Genomic DNA, 24,286 nt, shown 5'->3' with positions numbered 1-24,286 from the left:
GGACGCCAGTCCATCACGGATACAGACACTCTCACGGACAAGCACAGGGAACTGAGTCTCTTTAGTCTGAAGGGAGCGTCCTGCACTGACAGGCTGAGGGAACTGAGTCTCTTTAGTCTGAAGGGAGCGTCCCGCACTGACCGGCTGGAGGAACTGAGTCTCTTTAGTCAGAAGGGAGAGTCCCACACTGACAGGCTGGAGGAACTGAGTCTCTTCAGTCTGAAGGGAGAGTCCCACACTGACATGCTGGAGGAACTGAGTCTCTTCAGTCTGAAGGGAGGGTCCCACACTGACAGACTTATGTATAAACAAGGTCACAGCTGATCAGTGAACAAATGTCAGGTGACACCTTTACCTGGAATTTTTCCTTTCTGTAAGAAACAGCAAAGTCACAGCTTCTAGACAGTGATGATGAATATTTTCTTGATGGGACTTTCCACTGTCTTACTGTAAGAGAATGCAAAGTCATCACACAGGAGGAAATAAATATGAAATACACAGATCTGGAGAACTGCCAGAGAAAGAAGGAAGGAAGTTGAAATACGTCTGGATCCTCAGAGATCATTTAGAACTATAGCAGGTAGACAAATGGGTTTAAACTTTCTTTTCGCCAAAGGCAGTGGGAGAGGGGAACAAGCCGATACCCTGGCTTCTCTCCAGACACAGCTGGGTGAGCTCCTCCAGTCAGGACAGGAGGCTCTACTGTACACAGAGAGGGGTGGGAGGGGGGAACAAGCCGATACCCTGGCTTCTCTCCAGACACAGCTGGGTGAGCTCCTCCAGTCAGGACAGGGGGCTCTACTGTACACAGAGAAGGGCGGGAGGAGGGAACAAGCTGCCCAGCTCTGTTGTTGAAGCAGATAACCCCGGCTGTTTTCAAACTGTTTTTTTGATACAAGCAATAACACAATGCAAACAAAAAACAATTGTCAGAAGTAGATAGTATACAGTTTAGTGCACAGGGGTGTATTTCTACACCAGCTCTCAGTGGGGAGGAGACCAGAGTGATGAAGCCAGTTCAGAGAGGGGGGTTATTAGGAGGTCATGATGGGTAATATAGGGGAATATATATATATAATATAGGGGGGAATATAGCCAGAGACACTGGGGTAACACCCCTACCCTTCTAGAGAGACACTCTGGGGAGTCAAGACCTCGGTTTGACGTCTCATCGGAAGGACGACGCCTGTTTACAGTCCATTGTCCCCGTCACTATACTGAGGCATTAGGACCCACACTAAGTGTACCCACACATTAGGTGGGTACTCTCCCTGCAGCAGCCTTGGTGTTTTCCCAGGAGTCTCCCCTCCAGGTCCTGGCCAGCCCCACACCTGCTGGGCTCCTGGGAGCTGAAAACCCAGACGTCACTGTTCCGCCAGTGTCGAACTGCAGGAAATTCCTCTTTGATCTGCAAAAACGAGCACGACCGGTTTTCCGAAGACACCAGGAGACGAGAGCGCGTCCTCACACACACACACAGTCCTCAGCGGCGTCAGTGAGACAGAGATCCAGCTGCAGTCTGAGACTCGGAGCTCTCGGGACGGGATTCTTAGGTGAGTAAATACAGAGTCTGATCTCAGTTCTTCTAGTCCTCAGAGAGACTGGGGACTGGAGAGAGACGCATGAATATTTTCTCAGCCCAGAGAGCACAGTTGTCAAAAACGAGCAGACACTCAGAGGTGCTGAAATGGGTTATTAACTACAGCGTCTGGAACTGAAGACGTCCTCTCTCCTCACCTCTGGGTGCGGTTCTAATATCTCCACAGAAATCACTACCACCCTGACGGGGACTGTCATTCACAGACAGGGGTGGTAGTTCATTCCTGATGTCCTGATGTCCCCCGATTCAAGTCCCGGTTGTATTTTCTCTAAAATCTGTTTGTGTTGAGCTCTCTCTTCATGCTTGTGCAGTTAAAGGACGAAAGTACAGCGGTTTTAGACTCTCTCGTGCAGATCCAGAGATTTCCTCAGAGAAACTGGGGACTGGAGAGAGACACAGTAAATTCTCAGCAGCACGGAGACTAACTGCTCAGTACAGTGATCGGATCGTCAGGGGTACAGGAATGGGTTAATAACTGTCGGGATAAATATGAATTCAACTGCTCCTGGGCAGCTCCGGAGATGTGCCGATTCTTCCTCTCACACAGGAGGAGGAGGAGCGGACAGGTAAGAAAACGACTCCGGCGCAGATCCAGACTCAGAGATTGAATATTTACGAGCTCAGAAACCGCGCTCTCCGGTCCCGAGCGGTACGATCGAGGATCAGTAACCTCAAAATTAACAACAACATCAACAGGGTGTTACTCCAAAAAGAGTAGGGGTGTTACCCCGGTGTCCTGGCCAAATTACCCCCCTGGTCTTTACCCATCATGGCCTCCTAATAACCCCCCTCTCTGAACTGGCTTCATCACTCTGCTCTCCTCCCCACTGAGAGCTGGTGTGTGGGGAGAGGACTGGAGCATCACCCAGGTGGGGCTGCACACTGGTGGCGGTAGTGGGATCCCCAGGTGCTGTAAAGAGCTGCACACTGGTGGGGGTAGTGGGATCCCCAGGACCTGTAAAGAGCTGCACACTGGTGGGGGTAGTGGGATCCCCAGGACCTGTCAAGAGCTCTGAGTGGAGAGTCTGGGAAAGAGCTATAGAAGTGTATTATTATTATTATTATTATTATTATTATTATTATATTTCCAACTCTCTCTCATAATTTAATATATGATATACGACTATAGTCAGAGGTCAGTACCCACATCTTCTCAGATACATAAAGGGGTAATGCTTTTACAACTTTTCCTATACTGATTAATACTCTGTCTGTCCACTCTGTCCCGTCGAGGATGCAGGGGAGACGCAGCCCAGATACAGTATGCTGATCGTTTTTGTTTTTTCATAATTTGCACGTTTACCTGCGTGACACTAAATCAATCAAGTACCGGTCCTAGTGGTTCTTCAACATTGTGAAGGGCTACCGGAGGAATGTTTCCCTGCTTCCCAGTTGTCCCCATTCCATTCCTCTAACTGGAATAGCGGCCAAAACTCTGCAGAGACGCCCCAGCTGCCCAGTCTTTACTGGCTCTCTGCTTCTTCATCTTCATCACGACGCGCCCCAGAGCTCAGACTGGCTGTTCGTCTCCTGTGGGTCAGTCAGTCTCGGTGTGGAATGAAAGTGTTGGGGTTTGATTCTGGCTCAGTCCCTTATACTTATATAGAATAACATGCTTCCACATTAGACTCTCTTAATATCTCCACTAAGAGCTCTTTACAGGTCCTGGGGATCCCACTACCGCCACCAGTGTGCAGCTCTTTACAGGTCATGGGGATCCCTCTACCGCCACCAGTGTGCAGCTCTTTACAGGTCCTGGGGATCCCACCACCGCCACCAGTGTGCAGCTCTTTACAGGTCATGGGGATCCCTCTACCGCCACCAGTGTGCAGCTCTTTGCAGGTCCTGGGGATCCCACTAACGCCACCAGTGTGCAGCCCCACCTGGGTGATGCTCCAGTCCTCTCCCCACACACCAGCTCTCAGTGAAGAGGAGAGCAGAGTGATGAAGCCAGTTCAGAGAGGGGGGTTATTAGGAGGCCACGATGGGTAAAGACCAGGGGGGTAATTTGGCCAGGACACCGGGGTAACACCCCTACTCTTTTTGGAGTAACACCCTGTTGATGTTGTTGTTAATTTTGAGGTTATTGATCCTCGATCGTACCGCTCGGGACCGGAGAGCGCGGTTTCTGAGCTCGTAAATATTCAATTCAGGGGGGAAATTTGGCCAACCAAGCGTCATACCCCTTCATATCCTCAGAGACACCCCAGAAAACCCCAAGAAGCTGTACCCTCAAGGCAAATCAAGCAAGCCCTTCAGTCTCACTCAATCATCATTGATCATCAGCACCTGACCCTGAGCGGCTCTGGACAAGATCGGAGACAGGGAGAAGAGCCGCTCGATCTCGAGAGGAGAGAGGGAGAGATGGCGACAGGTGGGCATCTTTCTGGGTGGCGAGTTACCCTAGGAAACTCCCTGTAGAAACCCTGCAACCCCCCACCCCCTCTCTCTCTCTCCCACAGGGTGGAGGAAGCCTTCCCAGAAGGCCCGGCGGCGGCTCCCGGAGATCAGGATGGTGCTGCTGGGAGAGACGGGAAGCGGGAAGCGCTCGGCCGCCAACGCCATCCTGGGCAGCGAGGAGTTCCTCAAGGGGAGGAAGCACTACGCGGTGAAGAGGCAGCGGGAGGAGGCCGGGCGGCGGGTCACCGTGGTCAACGCGCCCGGCTGGCGGCGGACGAGCTGGGCCCCGGGCACGCCCAGCCCGGAGCACGTCAGGCAGGAGGTGGCGTTCGGGGTGTCCCTGTGCCCGCCGGGCCCCCACGCCCTGCTGCTGGTGGTGCCGGCGGACTCGCCGTTCACCCCCCGGCACAGGAGGTCCGTCCTGGAGCACCTGGAGCCCCTCACCGAGGGGGTCTGGAGACACGCGCTGGTGCTGTTCACCCGGGGGGACGCCCTGAGGCACACGACCGTCGAGCAGCACGTGGCGGGAGGCGGGAGGGAGCTGCAGTGGCTGGTGGGGAAGTGCGGGCGCAGGTACCACGTCCTGGACGGCAAGAACCGGGGCGACCGCGCGCAGGTGGAGGGGCTGCTGGCCAAGATCGAGGACATGGCGGCGGCGGCGGCGGCGGGGACGAGCGCCCGCTACTTCACGAGAGAGCCCGAGGGGCGGCGCGGCCAGTGGGAGCGGGACCCCGGGGCCGCGGACGCGGAGGAGGAGGGGCTGGCGCCCAGGGGGCCCGAGCTGCAGGCGGAGCTGCAGCACTTCGTCAGGGGCTGGCTGAGGAAGAGTCTCGACCCGCCGCCCAACGGTGAGCCGGAAATCGGCTGTTTCTGCGAAAAAATGATCGTGAATCTCGTCGGCCCCGCCGAGATCAGCTCTCTTCCTATGATGCTGTCTGTGTGGAGCCTGCACGTCCTCCCCCGTGTCCTCCCACAGTCCACAGACGTGCAGGGGCGGTTATTTGGCTTCTGGAGGGGTCGGACCCCAGTGCGAGTGTCCCTCACCCCCCTGTGTGTGCCGGACCAGCACCAGGGCGTATTCCGCCCTGCGCCCGGTCCGAAAATGCCACTTCAATGTTCTGCAGCGTGCTCGGTTCTCTGGAGTCGTCCCTCCGACCGGGACCCCTGCCTGCCTGCCGCAGTGACGTCCCGTTTCCCGTTTCCCGTTTCAGTGAGCGGAGTCCCCCTGGCCCCGGGGGGGAGGCAGGAGAGGGAGAAGAGGCTGCAGAGCAAGGAGCGAGAGAGCCAGGCGACGCCGAAGGCACGCTCCCAGACTCCGGGCGGAGACAGCCAAACACCACCCCCACTCGGTGAGTCCAGATCCCGGTTCTCCCGGTGCGATCCCGCGCGTGTGTGACCGAGCCCGAGCCGCTTCTCCACCCCCCTACCGGTTGGTCCCGCGACGCCCCTGGGCGCGAAACGCGGGGCCCCAGTGTGATGCCACGGGGAACCAGCCGCGCGAGCTACCGGAGACCCGCCCGCAGGCTACGCGCAGGGTGGCTGATGACATCGCCGTGCCCGAACCAGCTTCCCGCTGCGTGTATTCCAGAGAGTGTCGAATAGGGAAAGCCCCCGAGGATAGAGGCTTCCGCCATACAAGGCCCCCGATAGACAGCCCCAGACCCCCGTTAAGGACCCTACGCAGACGGTAGAATCCGGACTGGAGAAGGGTAACGGGACACACGACAGGATCAGGACAGGGTGACTGACGGGGGGGTGGGACGGCAGTGTTTCAGGGGCTCGAGGCGGGGGGGGATGCGAATGAGTCCAAAACGATCCGGTTGGTGGAAACCAGGAAGCGATCCAAAAGTCCATACCCTGGGAGACCCATCCCCACACAGAGACCGGGGCCGAGGAATCAGGAGCATGGGAGTCGAAATCTGGCTGCTCCGAGCCCCGGACCCAGAGGGGGTCAAACCCTAACCCTATCAGAGCAGGCCACCGTTTATTAAGGCCAAAAGGATGTTTGCCCAGAGTTGGCCAAGGCCTGGTCATTGGGGGTACATAAGGGTGGTACCCTCCCCCCTCGTATCTCCAGTCCGCGCCAGTGCAGCTTCAGGGTTGGTCTCAGACACGCCCAGCGGGGCTCACAGTGCTCTTGTGTTCCTGTTCTCCAGCGGGCGCAGGTGCCGCCCCAGAGACAAGCCCCGCAGAGACCCCACCTCCTTCCACGCTGTCCAAGCTGAGGGGCGTCCTGGAGGAGATGGTGCAGAGAGACCTGGAGCAGCGCGAGAAGCTGGAGAGAGACGTGGCGTCCCTGCGGGAGGAGTGGGAGAGGGAGCGGAGGGAGAAGGAGGAGAGGGATCGGGAGTGGAGGGGAGGGCTGGAGGAGGAGCTGCAGAGAGAGAGGGAGGAGAGGCAGAGGCTGGAGAGGGAGCTGGAGGCGCTGCGGGAGGAGAGGAGCAGGGAGCGGGAGGCGCTGAGGGAGGAGAGAGACCAGAGACAGAGGCTGGAGCGGGAGAGGAGCGAGGGAGAGGAGAGGAGGAGGGCACTGGAGGAGGAGCTGAGGAGCGAGAGGGAGGGGAGAGAGAGGCTGGAGAGGGAGAGGAGCGAGGGAGAGGAGAGGAGGAGGGCACTGGAGGAGGAGCTGAGGAGCGAGAGGGAGGGGAGAGAGAGGCTGGAGCGGGAGATCGCGGACCTGAGGGAGGCGCGGGAGAGGGAGAGGAGCGAGAGGGAGGAGCTCAGGCGCCGCTACGAGGAGAGGGCCAGGTCGGAAGAAGCCGCTCACAGGAACGTCCTCCGGCAGATCCGAGCTCTCGCAGAGCAGCCCAGCGGGGCGGACGAGCTCCCGTGAGTGCCTCAGGGGGATAACAGCTGGAAACCAGTCGATGGATGAATCCCCTTCAATTAACCAATTAACCAATTAACCAATTAACCAATTAACCAATGACAATTGCTTAGCAGTTAGAGTCGCTAACGATATTGCTTGTGGCACGAAGGGGGGATCACTGTCCCCCTGTACCGGCGAAAACCGCTGTAGAACTGGACCCCTGCGCGTTAGCAGGTTGGATATCAGGCACGGGGCCTGAGGGACTTGGAATCGTAGTCAAAGGGAAGCCCAGGTCAGGAAGCCAGAGGATTCAGGAGTCGGACAATCAGGTAGACGCGAGGACGTTGGCTAGGGGCTCCGCTGGGAAATCCAATACTGAGCCCCTTAAGTATTCTGGGAACCGGGACGTGTGATGGTGATCGAGGGGTCTGATTGGCTAATGAGTTTCTCTGCCGGCTTGTTTCTGATTATGGGGCGATTTAAGGTAGGTGGGGGTGGGGGGGACTCTGGGCACTTGGAGAATGACAGCCCCCCCCAGCCCCCCTCCATGAGACCGGCCAATCAGATGTGAGGAGGGAAGCCGAGCAGGGAATGCTGGGAAGGAAAGCGGCTCCCCTTGGGAAAAACACGAAACAGCAAAACTCTCGTCTGCCCCCCGAGAGCCACTCGTCTCCCGGTCTGTGGGGACAGAGCTGATCTGGAGTGTCGGACCCTCGCAGTGTGTGTGTGTGTATTGTGTTACAGTTGTGCTTAAAGGTTTCAGGTGACTCAAAGCCACACACTTGTTACTCACAATTCGCTGATTTCTTAAAAATGCTCGGAATGCGCTTAATCAAAGGCGCTCAGTTATATACTTTTCACTTAAAACCAATTGCCATAGAGTTATTAAAATTGCAAAAATCTACTTATTGCAGAAAACTGCTGCCTTTATACATTGTGACCTGTGACCTGTGACCTTCTGTTTATTACTCACGATTGCAGTGTTGCATTCTGGGCACAGAGAGAGGGGTGAACAGCTCACGTCTTTGGCCTCTGTGTTTCAGTTGGACTCCAGCCCAGAAGGGTTTTTTTTTTTTGGGGGGGGAGGGGGTGTCAGATCCCGGCTGGTGGCGTTTCAGGGGCGTGGAGGGAGACCGCCCCCAGACGATTGCAAGACCAGAGGAAACACGCAAACTCCCCTGCGGAACGTGCTGCGGTCCAGACTCCAGCCCAGGAGCTCGAATCAGCCCGTCTCTCCTGTTAAACCTGTTTGTGTAACTCAGCCCCCACGTCTCCCTGTGAATCACAGTCTCTTCACCTGGTGAAATAAACTCATGCCGTTTCTCTGTGTCTGTCGTGTCGTGCGTCAGAGTCTTTCGTTCCGGTCTAAGACTTCGGACAACAGTTATGGGATTTGCTGAGCTGGCCTGGTTTTCTCTTGCCCTTGGCTTCCAGTCCGGCGTGGGACTGACAGTCCGGGATGGTGTTGTAACCTCAAGTGAGCGCTCCAGCGTGTGGATGAGGTTCTAGTGAATCAGAAAGCCGCTGACAAATAAGGGTGAATATAATCCCGGAGAGAATCCAGCCCCCATCCTGTCCTGGGACGCAGAGAGAACATGCGAACTCCCCCATAGATGGTGCTCCGCCTGTCCTGTACTGTGCAAAGTGTGTAAATCTACCTTATTCCGCACAGAGGTTCGGGTTTATTTTGATTGAGTACATTAAAGAATAGGAAGAGTAAAGTACAGTCCTTTTGAATGTGTCCTTCATCTCTTATAAACGTGTATATTCATTATATACAGTATATATTATAATAATATTATATTATTATATTACACAGTATAATATATTCAGTATATTCATTATGTATTTGTACGAAGTCTCATATTAACTACCGAGGAAGAATTTTAGCATTGACCTTTCATGAAGTAATATAGTGACTATCTGCCTTTGCCCTTGTGCCTTTTCTGCTTAGCAACAGTATAAAAGGCTCATTCAAGCCCGTTATATGACGTTAATACCACAGAACGTCTAGGTCATTCCCCACCTTCTGTTTACGTACTCCCTTCTGCCCGCAGACAAGGTCAGATCGCTGATCGACAAGAACGCGGTCAATCGCAAGGGAGTGTTTCGCAGAGAGGAAAAACAGCTCCTCCTCTGGAAATTGCGAACGAGCTGTCCGGAGTGAATCTGCTGTATAGACCTCACTGCAGTGACTGTCTCTGAGGAGAGGCTGCTCTCAGATCTGCGCGATTGTATCCTCCTCATGCGCGTGAAGAAGGGACTCTGCGTGACCACACCAGACCTGCGTGAAGAGCTTTCGTCGACACTGCGTTAAACATTCATTTCTTTCCCTTCTTTGTAAATTATGGAATGTGAGCATGCCCAAAGGGGTTGGGCCGCCAGCTGACCTTGGACCCCCAGAGGTTTCTTTTCTCCTTACTGAGGAGTTTTTGGTTCCTCTCCTCCGTTGTCTTCGGTTCTGTATTGACACAATGTCTGGTCAATTGCACTGTTAAGGGCCTTGGGGCAGCCTTGTTGTGGAAGGCGCTATATAAAAATACACTGACTTGAAAGAGCTCCCTCTCCCGGGCCAGTTCGTTCCACGGGTCTTTCCGTGAGACACAAGAGGAGAAAATGAGTTAATGAGATCCAGCTTTCTTTTCACATGTCCCTCTGCATGTTGAGTGGTTGCTCATGTAGCGCCCCTGAAGAGGGAAATTATTTAAAAATTCAGCTCCTTGTTTCCTCATCAGTGGCGTATTTCGTGCGAATGAGGAAAGGCAGCGGGAACTCCCCTCTCGCTGTGTTTCACAGACATAAACAGTAGATTGTCGATTACAACTGTAGACTCTACGGGTAGATAACAGATAGGAAGACTGAACACAATAACATCCCGGTGAAAACTACACGGAAGAACAGCGTCCATCGCAGCCCATTCCACTCACCGGCGTGAAGGGGTTACAGGAAGAGTCCGCGGCTGGAGCACGAGGAGAATGTTCTCGCTCCTCCACATTCCTCTCGCAGACAGGAACAGCCGCTCCAGCTCAGGACGCCGACGCAGACGGCCGCTCTCGTCCTCTGGAGAGGGTGACCCTGCTGTGGGGCAGTCCTGGGGTAGGATCAACTGCTGTGATCTACTCCTGGAGAAGAAGTGATCACTGAGGACGAACCCTGACCTTCCATCAGCCTGCTGTTTAACAGCCCTGCTGTGGAATAGACCCTCAACGCCTGTGGACTCATCCTGACCCGCTGGGAGTTAACACACAGTCCCTGAGGCCGAAGGGAACCGGTGTGCAGCAGGTGAGCGCTTTTCTCTGTCCTGCGTCACCCAGCTCAAGGCTCTCCTCTGCCCCTCCCGCTCACAGGCGCCGGGACTGGGGGTCTCCTGGAGTAGAGTAAGCTGCTGTGGAGGGCTCACTGCCTCTTCAGTGCGACTGTGCGTCTCGGGGGTCTTGGGGCTCCCTAATGTAAATGAATCACCCTCTCCGTCCACAATAATCCGCTTTCTTTCACAGAAACACACAGTGGACAACCTGCGGCGGGGCTGAGCATCTGGAGGAGCCGGCGACACATCTGGATCGGTACCCCCAGCTGCCCGGGGTTCTGCGGGGGTTCGTGACTGAGTCCCTGGAGGTCTGGTGCCCAGAGAGAGGAGGGAGACCCCCGAGGCTGAGGGGGACAGAGACGGGAAGAGAGTCTCGCTCTCCAGGGGGGAGAGAGGAGGGACAGGAGACAGAGAGAGAGAGAGAGATGGCCACAGCTGGGGGTGAGTTTCTGGTCTGTTTCTCTGTCCTTCTGTCGCCCTGAGACAGTTCTTCTGCCCCGGGAAATACCCTCCTTCTGTCCCCAAGTAAGCCTTCACCGCGCAGGCAGCCAGAATCAGGAGGGAGCAGCTCACTTCTTTAAAACTGGGGCCGAGGGACGAGTTACAGAGCCAGAGTTCTACGATCCTGCAACGATCCTACTTGATAACTTACTGTATGGAGGTCATTCTCGCCTTCTGCCATCAGACTGTACAGTGCACCCACCTTGCGCCTGGGCAGAGGGAGCACTGACAGGGACCTGTTTCTGGACTGAGCAGTAAACTGACTGATCTGTTCTTTTTCCTGTTTACTGACGTTTTTGGTGCAATATATGCCAGGGACCCGTGCAATACATTTATGTATGAGCAAGACATTTATATTAATATCTATATTTACATATATATATTCATATGTGTGATACGATTTTGCTGCGTACTGTTCTTTTCTAGTTTGTTCTTTGTGTGTCCGGACTGTGAGTAACTCTTGTAGTGCACCCCTCACTGTCCTGATTGTATTGTAAGTATCTCTCTATCTATACCTATCTATACCTAGTAACCGATCTATAACTGATAACTACTGCCCAAATCGGCTCACAGCGCAGAAGGATTTCGGCAGGGACGCAGGTTGATAAAAAAGTACCTCTTTAAATGCGGGACTTTTGGCAGGATAAATTCAGAAGGCGCAACAGCAGCACAGCATCATCCAAACGAGTAAGGCAAGAGCCGTCTCCCCCCCCCCAGAACAATGAGAACAGGTCGGTCTCTGCAGCAGACGAAACCCGACTATACTTCGACTGTCCTGGAAGGGGTTGGGAATCCTGGGGCCTTTAAGGGCGGGACCTCGGTCCCCTTAGAAGCCTCAAACACCCCCCCTCCTCCTTTGTGAAAATCCCTCCCTTTGCAAATTAAAAACAGCGACGTCACCTTCCCAGTTCTCCTGCTCTGACACCAACTGGACCACGGGTGTTTGGGCTGTGGGCAGGTGTGGCTGTGGCTCAGGCCGCTGTCCAGGTTTCTCTGGTGAGCTGATTACTTCTGATTGCTCCCTCTCTCCTCCCTTTGAAGACCCCGAGCTCCTCCCCTAAGCTCTCACGGGTGTGACACACAATAGGGCCAATTTCCCAATTAAATCTGACACGAAACACATCGCTCGACTTAATTCTCCCATGAGACACTTTTTGTACCTTACTCACAGTCCAGAACACACAAAGAACAAACCAGAACACTACACAAAAAAGTTGTATTGCACAATCTACATCTAAATCTAAATGAATATGAATATAAATGTATTTATTGCACAGGTCCCTGGCATATATTGCAGAAAAACGGTTGTAAAACAAACCGATGTAGCAGTTTGCTGTTCAGTCCAGAAACAGGTCCCTGTCAATGGCGCCCCTGCCCAGACGCACAGTGGACGCGCTGCACAGAGAAACCGAACCTGGGCCGACATCAGGACCTTCACCGCTGAGCAAGGGGGAAAGGGAGACCCGGAAATATACACCCCCCAGACAGAGAGACACCGGAAGGACATGCAAAGCACAGGGAAACTAGGGACAGGACAGAGCAGCCATCTTCTGCTTTATTAACGGACCAGCCCAATGAGCTCTCACACTGTGACTCCACTGCCAGCTCTTCAGCCCGGTTTCATCCTCCCGGGCTGGACCTCGATCTCTCGGGTCTCCCCTTTCCACCGGTAGGAGAGATGTTAGGGTGTCCCCATCAACTACAGAGGTACAGAGACGCCCACTCTCGGTTCCTGGAATGGATTTGACGAGGAGGTCGGTATGGACTATTAATCAAAAGCTGTTCCTAGGAGTTCACCGAAGAGGAGCCCTCTTCTCTCAGTGTCCCTGAATTTGCCGCAGTGACCTTTAATACGAAGGACTAAGCCAGTACAATAAGGTTTATAAGCCAGAAGCCATATTACCAAGCAGTTCACCAATGAAGCTCAGCAGGTAAATTTCCCCCCTGGTCTTTAACCATCATGGCCTCCTAATAACCCCCCTCTCTGAACTGGCTTCATCCCTCTGCTCTCCTCCCCACTGAGAGCTGGTGTGTGGGGAGAGGACTGGAGCATCACCCAGGTGGGGCTGCACACTGGTGGCGGTAGTGGGATTCCCATGACCTGTCAAGAGCTGTACACTGGTGGCGGTAGTGGGATCCCCAGGACCTGTAAAGAGCTGCACACTGGTGGCGGTAGTGGGATCCCCAGGACCTGTAAAGAGCTGCACACTGGTGGCGGTAGTGGGATCCCCAGGACCTGTAAAGAGCTTAGAGTGGAGTGTCCAGGAAAGAGCTATAGAAGTGTGAGGAATTATTATTATTAAGAAAATGAAGCTGGCGGTGGTATATGGATATTTTAGACACGTTACAATTTTATTGACATTACCATTCACTGCAAACTGTTTTTCATCGTCGAAGTTTCAGAATGATAGTTTTGTGTTTTGATTGAATTGATTGGGTCAAGGATGTGAAAGGACTCAAGTCTCTATAAGGAAATACTGCCCCCTTGTGGAGGTGAGGGACTGGGCGGTACTTTCTGATTGAGTGGAATTGATCTGTGCAGATGAGAGGTCAGGAGTGTCCCAGCTCTAACTGTGCTCTTCTCTGACAGGGGAGGGCGTCCCAGCTACAGGAACACAGGAGGGACAGGCCGATTCCCATGAGGCACCACAGCATCTCTCAGAGATCAGGATCATCCTGCTGGGAGGAAGGCAGGTCGGGAAATGCTCATCGGGAAACACCATCCTGGGCAGAGAGGAGTTCAAGACGGGCAGGAAAACATACTGCGTGAGGAGGCAGGGGGAGGTGGCCGGGAGGCAGGTGACAGTGGTCTACACCCCGGGCTGGAGGTGGAAGTGGTGGGCTCCCGCGCAGGCCACCCCAGAGCACCTTAAACAGGACATACGGTGCAGTGTGTCCCTGTGTCCCCCCGGACCCCACGCCTTCCTCCTGGTGATCCCTGTAGACTCGCCGTTCACGGAGAACCACAGGAGATCCGTGGAAGAGCATCTGGAGCTCCTCACGGAGAGGGTCTGGAGACACACGATGGTGCTCTTCACCCAGGCACACGCTCTGAGAGACACGACCATCGGGCAGCACATCGAGGGAGCAGGAGAGGAGCTCCAGCGTCTGGTGGAGAAGTGTGGGAACAGGTATCATGTTCTCAACAACAGGTACAGGGGCGACCGCACTCAGGTCACAGAGCTGCTGGAGAAGATAGAGGACATGGTGGCGGGGACGAGCGCCTGTTATTTCTCGGATGAGATGGAGAGAAACGGCTGGAGGGACGAGGAGCCCAAGGGCAGCAGGAGGAAAGAGCCGACGGCCGAAACAGCGAAGCGGCAGTTTGTCAAGAGCAACATGAGAAACAGCCTGGTCCACCCTCCCAACAGTGAGTCTGATCGACACGGCAGCACGCGGTCTCGAAGAGGGGGGGAGAGAGCGAGCGAGAGAGAGAGATAGAGCGAGAAAGAGAGAGAGATAGAGAGAGAGAACGAGAGAGAGAGATAGAGATAGAGAGAGAGAGAGAGAGCGAGAGAGAGAGAAAGAGCGAGAAAGAGAGAGATAGAGAGAGAGCGAGAGAGAGAGATAGAGAGAGAGAGAACAAGAGAGAGAGATAGAGATAGAGAGAGAGAAACAGAGAGAGCGAGAGAGAAGACCGCGGCAAAAATGGCACTCAAAGACGGGGAAGCAGAGTCACACAGACTCACACACACACTCAGACTTGCACACAGAGTCACACACACACATAGTGACAGTCACTCTCACACACACAGTGACAGTCTCAGACACACACACACTCTGCAGCCTGGGAGAGTTCAGGAGGAAGCCTGGAGAGTTCAGGAGGGAGTTGTGAGCTGTGAGAGTTCAGGAGGGAGCAGGGAGAGTTCAGGAGGGAGTTGTGAGCTGTGAGAGTTCAGGAGGGAGCAGGGAGAGTTCAGGAGGGAGTTGTGAGCTATGACAGTTCAGGAGGGAGTTGTCCATCCCCACTGGTTCTGAAAGCACAACTTTACTCAGGGGAACTAAGCCAATAGTCAGCAGCTGGACCCAGTGGTCCATCGACTGGGACTCTGCCTGTTCCAGCGACACCAGGGGAACCGCTTCCCTCCTCCTGTTTCAGTGGCGCCGGGGGGGAGGCAGGAGAGACGGGAGATCGCGGAGCTGCGGCAGGAGTGGGAGGAGAGGCTGCAGAGGAAGGAGAGAGAGATCCAGCAGAGGCTGGAAGCGGAGCTGCACAGAGCAATGAAGGAATTCACCCGGAACCGGAGCAGAGCACAGAGTGCAGTTCAGCCCCCCAGCTGTAAGTCTGGACCCCTACACCTTGCAGTACCCTCTCAGGCTGTGCAGAGAGCAGCGAGGATTATTGAGACCAGAAACGGATTTGGGGGCAAAATCATCTATTGTGCGTCGCGTACAGGTCCACACCCCTGTAACTGCCCTATTCAGATTTTGTAGTCACAAAGTCAACCCTAACCTGCAAAGAAAGTCACACAAAAAAATTACATATCCCAGCAGGCCACAGTTTATTCAGGCCAAAAGGATGTTTGCCCAGAGTTGACAGGTGGATATATAAGGGTGGTACCCTCCCCCCTCCTATCTCCACTCCACGCCAGTGCAGCTTCAGGGTTAGTCTCGGACACGCCCAGGGGGGCTCACAGTGCCCTTGTGTTCCTGTTCTCCAGCCGGCGGAGGTGCCGCCCCAGAGACGAGCCCCGCAGAGACCCCGCCTCCTTCCACGCTGTCCAAGCTGAGGGGCGACCTGGAGCAGCATCAGCAGAAACTGAACACAGACCTGGAGACACTGAGAGAGGAGCGAGAGAGGCTGGAGAGGGAGAAGGAGGCACAGAGAGAGGAGAAAGAGAGGCTGGAGAGGGAGAAGGAGGCACTGAGAGAGGAGAGAAAGAGGCTGGAGAGAGAGGAGACACTGAGACAGGAGAGACAGAGGGAGAGGAGCAGGGCGCTGGAGGAACTGGAGAGAGAGATGAAGACGCTGAGAGAGGAGCAAGAGAGGGACAGGAGACAGAGGGAGGAGACACACAGGAGAGAGATGGAGGGAGTGAGAGAGGAGCAGGAGAGGGAGAGGAGAGAGAGAGAGGAGACACACAAGAGGGAGATGGAGGAGCTCAGGCAGCACTATGAGGAAAAGGCCAGAGAGGAGGCAGAGAGACACAGAGAGACTCTCCAGCAGGTCAGTGTGTCGACAACACAGTTCACTCCAGCAGGACAGGAGCACAGGAGCTGCAGGAGGGAGACAGTAGAGAGACACAGAGAGACTGAGGAGCTGAGGGAGACAGTAGAGAGACACACAGAGACGGAGGACCTGAGAGAGACAGTAGAGAGATGCCGGGGGGAGATCGAGGAGCTGAGGGAGACAGTGAGGGAGACAGTGGCGAGACACAGAGAGACTGAGGAGCTGAGGGAGACAGTAGAGAGACACACAGAGACGGAGGACCTGAGAGAGACAGTAGAGAGATGCCGGGGGGAGATCGAGGAGCTGAGGGAGACAGTGAGGGAGACAGTGGAGAGGTACCGGAGGGAGACTGTGACGCTCGGACAGGGGTGCGAGACACAGGCGAGGCAGCAGGCAGAGGGCAGTGAGGCACAGCCCAGTGTGGTCAAAGCCCTCCTGTAACCAGCCCTGGTTGATGAAGTCCTGGGTAGGTGATTACGTGTCTCGATCAACCGTCCAGGCAGACAGGATGAACAGGCAGATGCAGGAGTCCAGATCACGGGACAAAGGGAGGAGAGCTCTTTATTCCGGATCACCTAACGAGGCCGGACTGCAGCGGCGCATTCGGACCTCGTTAAGAGACCTTGCTCTTTTGTCAGTTTTAGAAAACTCTGATTTCCCTCGAAAAGCGTCCCTTGGTTAAAAGCAGCCTCTACTTGTGGGCCGATGCAGTTTTCGAGCGAGGAGACGGGAATCCCTTTCGTCTGGTGGTGTCTGGGTTGGTTTCACCGCAGGTTGTATTCGGGTTAGTTTAGAACGTATCTTAGCTCTTGCTCTGGGCCGCTGTCGGCATTATTTAAGAATCCTTGGTAAAACGGTCTTTGGATTTCCTCGGTAGTTATGTGTCTGAATCATTACTCCTCTCCCCGAAGCTGTGCCAGAGAACGAAGACGAGATCATTTACTGGGTGGGGGTTCGGATGATTTAGCTTTAGGGATTGATTTACCTACTCGGTCATGTCCTGATCTCTGTTGTCTTGTCATTATCCTTCCCACTCGTATTCGACGGGGGAGCCCGGCTGGGGCAGACGTGCAGCTGACATCCATCTTCCTGCATGTAGAGCAGCTGGAGCGCCCTGCGGCACAAACACGCAGAGCACGCAGAGCAGTTCCTGAAGCTAGGCATCCCTGGACCATTTACCCAGCATGCCTCTGCGTGGCGGAGGAAACTACGTTACCCAGAAACACCTGCAAGAACTGGGGGGAGGCATGCAGACACTCTCCAGGATCCAAATACATAAAGGTCTAAATAATGAGGAAAAGAAAATATCCAAATCAACACTGAATATGTCTAATAAAGGATTGTTGAACTAGAGGTTTGTTTCTGCTTCTTGTGTTGGGTTTTATACCAGGAAAAGATCTGATGCCAAGACTGCTGACCGAGCTCCAAACCCTTCTGTGTGACTCCAGGTGACTCCACTTCCTCACTCACTTCACATACCTCCATATCTTTTCTCACACAATCTATCCATCTCTTTCTAGGCCTGCCTCTTCCTCTGTTACCTTCCACCTCAGATTCCATTACCCTCTTTGTTACTTCCTCAACGTCCCTCCTCATGATATGTCCATACCACCGTGACCTCGCCTCTCGCATCTTCTCAACCACATCCACCACCCTACATCGTCTACGGATTTCTTCATTTCTGATCTTATCCTTCATTGAAATCTGCAGAATCCATCTCAACATCCTCATTTCAGTTCTTCTCATCAAGTTCTCTTCCCTCTTTCCAACTGCCAAGCATTCAGCTCCATATAGTAGTACAGGTCTAATCGCAGTCTTGTACATTTTGCACTTTAACTTTCTAGGAATTTTCCTGTCACAGATTATTCCAGTTATTTCTCTCCACTTGTTCCATCCAGCTTTCACTCTTTGTTTTACTGCCTCCAGTGTTTCTCCTCCCTTTACCAGTTTTGATCCAAGGTGTTTAAAGCCATCAACCTGTTTCAGTTTTCCTCCATTTGTCTCCTCAACATTGGTCATAGTATCTCCTCTTCTCTCCATTACCATTATTTCAGGTTTTTCTGCATTCATTTTCAGTCCACCCTTTTCCAGACTCCTGAGTTCCCAAGGCACTTCTGTTCTTACCTCCTCTGTCAGTGTGTCAATAATGTTTATGAAAAGGAAAGGACTTAGTGCTGATCCTTGGTGTACTCCAACTGTGATTTCAAACTCTTTTGTCTCTCCCCGTTGTGTTATCATCTTCGTAGTTGCATCTCTATAGATTGCTTGAACTAACTTCGCCATGCTTTCTGGTACTCCTTTCTTCCTCAAGCACCAATACACCACCTCTCTGGGCACACGGTCATATGCCTTCTCCAAGTCCAGAAAGGCCACATACAGCTTTTTCCCTTTCTCTAGTGTCTTCTCCTGTAACTGTCTCATCACAAAAAATGGCATCTGTTGTGCTTTTCCCTGCTGAGAATCCAAATTGTGAGTTGTGGATCCTGACTATCTTCCTGAGTCTCTTGTCCAGATTTTTTTCCAGGATTTTCAATCCATGTTCCAGAAGTTTTATTCCTCTATAGTTTTTACACTCCATTGGGTCTCCTTTCTCCTTGTAGATGGTAACCATACTGCTTTTTGTCCATTCTTCTGGAATTCTCTCTTCCTTTGCAATATTGTTTAGCAATCTCGTCAGCCACTGAATCCCCTCTTCATCGAGGTTCTCAAAGTGTTCTGCTGCTATTCCTGATGGTCCAGTTGCTTTGCCCACTTTCATCTCTTTGATAGCTTCTGTTACTTCCTTTACTGAAATGTATTGGATTGGTCCACACACTACGTCTGCCTGCACTAGGTTCTCCCTCTCATTTTCTAAATTTAACAGATTTTTGAAGTACTCCAGCCATCTTTGCTTGATCTGTTCTTCTTTAATCAAGACTCTGCCTTCTCCACCCTTGAGTACTGCCACCTGGATAATATCTTTTTTCTGTCTCGCTCTATGTTTAGCAGTCTTGTAGATTTGGTCCTCTCCTTCCTTTGTTTCAAGTTTCTCATACCATTCTTTCCAGGCTCTTTCCTTTGCTCTTGCTACACTTCTTTTTGCTACCTTCTTTAGTCTCTTATATTCTTGTAATTCTCCAGTGCCATCTTTCAGTGCCTTGTCTGCTTTTTTCTTTTCCTTCAGTGTTTCCTGAACTTCCATATCCCACCACCACTCTTCATTTTCCCTTTGTCTGCCTTCTCTTGTCTTTCCACAAACCCTGGTAAGCAGCCTCTTCTAGGATGTGGCTCATCTCAGTCCACTCTTCTTCAACTGAAGGCTCCTCTGTTTCCTCTGTGTTGTTTTTCATTTCTCTCACCAGCCTGTTGAAATCTACTTTGTTTTCTCTCAGTTTTCCTAACTTAAGTTCGTGCTGGGTGTTTCCTCTGCCTTATTCTTCGCTCCTTCAGTATTGTGATGTCCATCACCAGTAGCCTGTGTTGTCTGGTAACAGCCTCATAGGGCAGGACTTTAGCATCTTGGACTTTCGCTCTATCAATTCTTCTCACTAATATGTAATCTATTTGGGTATCATGGCCTCCACTCCTGTATGTCACCTTTTGCTCATAATTCTTCGTGAACCCTGTGTTCACTGCAAACAATTCAAGAGCTTGGAGTGTGTAGTTGTACTATATACACAGACACACTATATATACTATATACACAGAGATGTATATAGTTCACAGGGGTATATAGAATATAGTACACAGATTCAGATTTCCCTTGGTGTTTACAGTCTTTAGAAATCAATCACTTATACCCATGTTGTTTTAGGGTTGTAGTAAAGGTTCAGTTTTTCCTGAGGTGCCACAGGCCTTCGGCTGTGTTATCTTTTAACAAGCTGTTATTTATTCCTCATGACTTCAACCTTAACGACATGCCTCCTGATGGGAAATGCAGCCCGACCAGTTCCTCTTGCGAAGAGCTTCACAGTGCTCTGTGGAGTTATCGAGTGACAGGCGTCCTCTTTCATCTCGCTGTGCCTGAGGAGACTCGCAGGACAAGCCTTCGCCTGTGTCTGACAACGTCTCCTCTGAGTTCGTCTCCGTGAGTCGAGTCAGGGACGAGCCGATAAAGTCGCAGTTTGTGTGATTGAAGACTCGGGGCTCTCGGGATGGGAGTCTCTCGGCATTGCTGGAGTTGGTGAGTCAATTCAGAGACTGATTTCAGATCCTCTTGTGCAGATCTAGAGATTTCCTCAGAGAGACTGGGGACTGAAGAGAGAAACAGTAAATCCTCAGCAGCACGGAGACTAACTGCTCAGTAAAGAGATCAGATCATCAGAGGTACAGGAATGGGTTAATAACTATAGGAATATATCGATATAAATACAGAGTCTGATCTCAGTTCCTCTCGTGCAGATCCAGAGATTTCCTCAGAAAGATGTGGACTGGAGAGAGAAACATGAATATTTTCTCAGCACAGAGAGCACAGTTGTCAAAAATGGTCAGACACTCAGAGGTGCTGTAATGGGTTATTAACTACAGCATCTGGAACTGAAGACGTCCTCTCTCCTCACCTCTGTGTGCGGTTCTAATATCTCCACAGAAATCACTACCACCCTGACGGGGACTGTCATTCACAGACAGGGGTGGTAGTTCATTCCTGATGTCCTGATGTCCCCCTATTCAAGTCCCAGTTGTAATTTCTCTAAAATCAGTTTGTGTTGAGCTCTCTCCTTCATGGTTGTGCAGTTAAAGGATGAAAGTAGCGATTTCTTCTCATGAAAAAACACACAGGCTCTCAGGACAGGTGATTTTCCGAGTATCGGGTGAGTAAAAGGTGTATTAATAGACATTTTTCCAGTAAGGGGTTTTGAACCAGGTAAACGGGTTGCGAAACAATCTCTGTTTCCTGCTCGACCTCATTCCTTCTTTATCTACTTGGTACCATCTTAGTCGTACGCCTGCTAGTTGTCTCCCGGAAGACAACTGGAGTGCATTAATCCTGGAATAGAAAGGACTTCTGTGTGTTAATCCTGGAATAGAATAGACTTCTGTGGTTTGGTCCTGTGTGGAATAAACCTTCAGTGGGTTAATCCTGGAGTAGAATAGACTGCTGTGGTTTGTTACTGGTGTCGATTTAACTGCTGTGGGGGGTGTATTGCCTCTTCAGTGCAACAGTTTGTATCTGAGGTCACCCAGTACTGCTCGTCTAAGTCCTGGGGCTCCCAGAATTAAACTAATCACCCTCTCGGTCAACAATAACAATAATCCGCCTTCTCTCACAGAAACACAGAAACACACAGTGGACATTGTGCGGCTGGACTGAACATCTGAAACATCTGAGTCTCTGGAGGTCTGGAGCCCAGAGAGAGGAGAGAGACCCCTGAGGCTGAGGGGGACAGAGACGGGAAGAGAGTCTCGATCTCCAGGGGGACAGAGGAGGGACTGGAGGAGACAGAGAGAAATGGCCACAGCTGGGGGTGAGTTTCTGGTCTGTTTCTCTGTCCCTGTCTACAGTCAAACTCTCCTCAGAGACACTGTCCTTGTGTACCGACAGAGAGAGTGAGACAGCAAGACTTCTGAATTATAAACCGAAACCCATCTCTCTGACAGGGGAGGGACAGGTGGATTCCCATGAGGCACCACAGCGTCTCTCGGAGATCAGGATCGTGCTGCTGGGAGGAAGGAAAATCGGGAAATGCTCATCGGGAAACACCATCCTGGGCAGAGAGGAGTTCAGGCCAGGCAGGAAAACGTACTGCGTGAGGAGGCAGGGGGAGGTGGCCGGGAGGCGGGTGACGGCGGTCTACACCCCGGGCTGGACGTGGAGGTGGTGGGCTCCCGCGCAGGCCACCCCAGAGCACATCAGACAGGAGGTTGTGTACAGCGTGTCCCTGTGTCCCCCCGGCCCCCACGCCTTCCTCCTGGTGATCCCTGTAGACTCACCGTTCACGGAGAACCACAGGAGATCAGCGGAGAAGCACCTGGAGCTCCTCACGGAGAGGGTCTGGAGACACACGATGGTGCTCTTCACCCAGGCACACGCTCTGAGAGACACGACCATTGAGCAGCACATCGAGAGAGCAGGAGAGGAGCTCCAGCGTCTGGTGGAGAAGTGTGGGAACAGGTATCATGTTCTCAACAACAGGTACAGGGGCGACCGCACTCAGGTCACAGAGCTGCTGGAGAAGGTGGAGCAGCTGGTGAGAGGAAATCGTGGCCAGCATTTCACGCCCAAATCCTACCAGCAGCTGGAACAGGAGCTGGAGGCCCTCAAGGAATTCAGGAGATGCCAGAGCATGACGGGACTCCCTCCTAATAGTGAGTCGCCAGGCAGTAGTAATGGATCGCCGAGACACCGATGTGGCAGTCAAGGGGAAGGTGAGTGCTGTCCGGTGACGGTGATGGTGACGATGTGCTGTCTTGCAGTGAGCGAAGGAGGAGCTCCAGAGAGCAGCCCGGGACTGTCTGAACTGCCGGAGGAGCCGAGGAGAGAGAGGGAGCTGGAGGCACCGAGAGAGGAGAGGGAGAGGCTGGAGAGGGAGCTGGAGACACTGAGGGAGGAGAAGCAGGGGCTGGAGAGGGAGCTGGAGGCACAGAGGGAGGAGAGGGAGAGGCTGCAGAGGGAGCTGGAGAGGAGAGAAGGAGAGGCGAGGGAGAGGGAGAGGAGCAGAGCGCTGGAGGAGCAGCTGAGGAGAGAGAGAGACCAGCGAGCCGGGCTGGAGCGAGACCTGGAGACACTGAGGGCGGAGCAAGAGGGGCTGGAGGGAGAGGTGGAGAAACTCCGGCTGCTCCCGGCGAGGAACGGGGGTCCTTCGGAGCCCCAGAGATGGGACTCCTCCAGAGAGATCCTCTAGCTGTGAGAGACCCTCCCTCGTCCGTTCCTGTGGTGGCACCTGCGCCCTGCGAGGGGCAGGGGGGGTGCAGGTCAGTGTTCAGCCTCGATACGACGTCACCCAGCCCCGCAGCGAGGGGCTCGTCCCGGCCCCAGTCTGTGCGTCTCTGCGCTGTCCCTTCCTGTGACGAGACACGCCCCCCTGGGACAGTGTCCTGGAGCGTCAGTGGCCAAGCGGTCGGTCCCTGAGTGTCACGGACCCTCGTACCCCACACAGCTCACACGGGGCCGCCGGGAAACTGGGGCTCAGAGGCAGAACAGCGCCGCCTACTGGCCTAGCAGTCCTCCAACCCCCTGTTGTCCAAGGGGGCGGGCTGGAGGCCATCCACGGGTCATCCGCAGGTCAGCGCCCCCTGCTGGTCATCGGCAGTGCAGCAGCGCCGCCTACTGGCCCAGCAGTGACACTTCCAGCAGGAACCTGGTTGCATGTCGGGGCTGAGGGGCGGTCCTGTCCAAGGCGTTGCCACGGAGACTGCGAGGCGGCCAATGATGTGTCTACGGCGACTCTGCAGGGCGGGAGCAGGCGAGGGGGCCTGGGTCAAGGGTCAGGGGTCGGGGGTCAGGCGAGAGTTCTCCTGGAAACCCCAGCAGTCCTCTGGGAGAGGGAGAGGGAGCTTAATGGTTGATCTAAAGCTTGGAAATTGGCGTTTATCACATCCTACTCTGCAACCTTGACTCTATTTCAATATATCTTAATATTTTCGATTCTCTCGATGTGCTGTCACGTCTCTCCTTGGCGAGAAAAGCTGACAACCACCGCTGAGTGCTGTATTGTTGTGCATTGATCAATAAACCTTGATTGATTGAATAAAAGGTTGCTTTTTTCCCCAGATCAAACGCCTCTGTCTTTCTCCAGTCTCCAGCCCCCCCCACAGGAGCCCAGCAGGGGTGAGCCTGGCCAGTACCTGGAGGGGAGACTGCTGGGAAAACACTGAGGCTGCTGCTGGGAGAGGTGTGAGTGGGGCCAGCAGGGGGCGCTCTCACCCTGCGCTCTGTGTGGGTCCTGATGCCCCAGTATAGTGACGGGGGACACTGGGCTGTAAGAAAAAAACACAGGTAGAGTCCAGTACAGATGTAATACAGTGCAGGCAGGGAGGCTGCACAGGAACAGGAACAGGTTTATTCCTGCTTGAAGGACGAGACGAGAGAGACGAGAGACCCCACGTTTCGGCTGGGGAGCCATCTTCGGGTGTGAATTTAATCCTCCTTTCAGCGGGGAGTACTGGGCGAATTCATGTGTAGGGGGGCCATTACACGATATCAAACGGTATCGCCCGATGTTATCCCCTTATTCAGGGTTCCCAGGTTTCATTTTTTTTTTTAAAGAAGAGCCGATTCCAATCGAAATCGATCGGGAGGTCAGATCAGGACATGCAGCCTCAGTTCCACACCGAAGAGCAGAGGAGCGCGTCGCCGCACACGGGGGAGAGCCGGGGCTCCGAGGGCACGACCTACGTCCTCCTGGTGTGTGGCGACCTTGCGGACCAGCAGGGCTATTAAAGGGACTATCGGGGTGCCTCTGGTGCCTCGTCCTGTCTCCTCTAGTCTCTGTGTGACCCCTGCAGCGCTCGGAGCAGATAAAGGGACTATCGGGGTGCCTCTGGTGCCCCGTCCTGTCTCCTCTAGTCTCTGTGTGACCC

General features: G+C 53.5%; 2 protein-coding genes across 2 annotated transcripts in view; one reads left to right on the top strand and one right to left on the bottom strand.

Moving 5' to 3' along the window:
* LOC148671962 (uncharacterized) overlaps positions 1-24,286 on the bottom strand; it is a 360,178-nt gene that overhangs the window by 54,346 nt on the left and 281,546 nt on the right. The window lies entirely within an intron of this gene.
* On the top strand, positions 1,517-23,483 carry LOC148671976 (uncharacterized). The gene is made up of 12 exons (XM_088632994.1): positions 1,517-1,553; positions 3,800-3,974; positions 4,063-4,848; positions 5,212-5,349; positions 6,157-6,829; positions 10,307-10,557; positions 13,208-13,987; positions 14,717-14,896; positions 15,279-16,226; positions 21,079-21,231; positions 21,365-22,589; positions 22,620-23,483. Exons 2-12 carry the CDS (start codon positions 3,965-3,967, stop codon positions 23,083-23,085), a joined length of 5,610 nt encoding a protein of 1,869 aa, XP_088489120.1. The 5' UTR covers positions 1,517-1,553; positions 3,800-3,964; the 3' UTR covers positions 23,086-23,483.

Source organism: Lepisosteus platostomus, chromosome 5 (genome assembly GCF_059453375.1).
Source record: "Lepisosteus platostomus isolate fLepPlt1 chromosome 5, fLepPlt1.hap1, whole genome shotgun sequence".
Taxonomy (NCBI): Eukaryota; Metazoa; Chordata; class Actinopteri; order Semionotiformes; family Lepisosteidae; genus Lepisosteus; species Lepisosteus platostomus.
Note: the sequence above shows the minus strand (reverse complement) of the source record. Positions and strands in the feature narration are given on the sequence as shown.

Bases quoted from the DNA above. Each gene is read 5' to 3' on its own strand.
- LOC148671976 (XM_088632994.1), top strand. The intron at 5,350-6,156 runs GTGAGTCCAGAT...CCTGTTCTCCAG, and splicing joins CCAAACACCACCCCCACTCG to CGGGCGCAGGTGCCGCCCCA. The intron at 6,830-10,306 runs GTGAGTGCCTCA...TTTCTTTCACAG, and splicing joins AGCGGGGCGGACGAGCTCCC to AAACACACAGTGGACAACCT.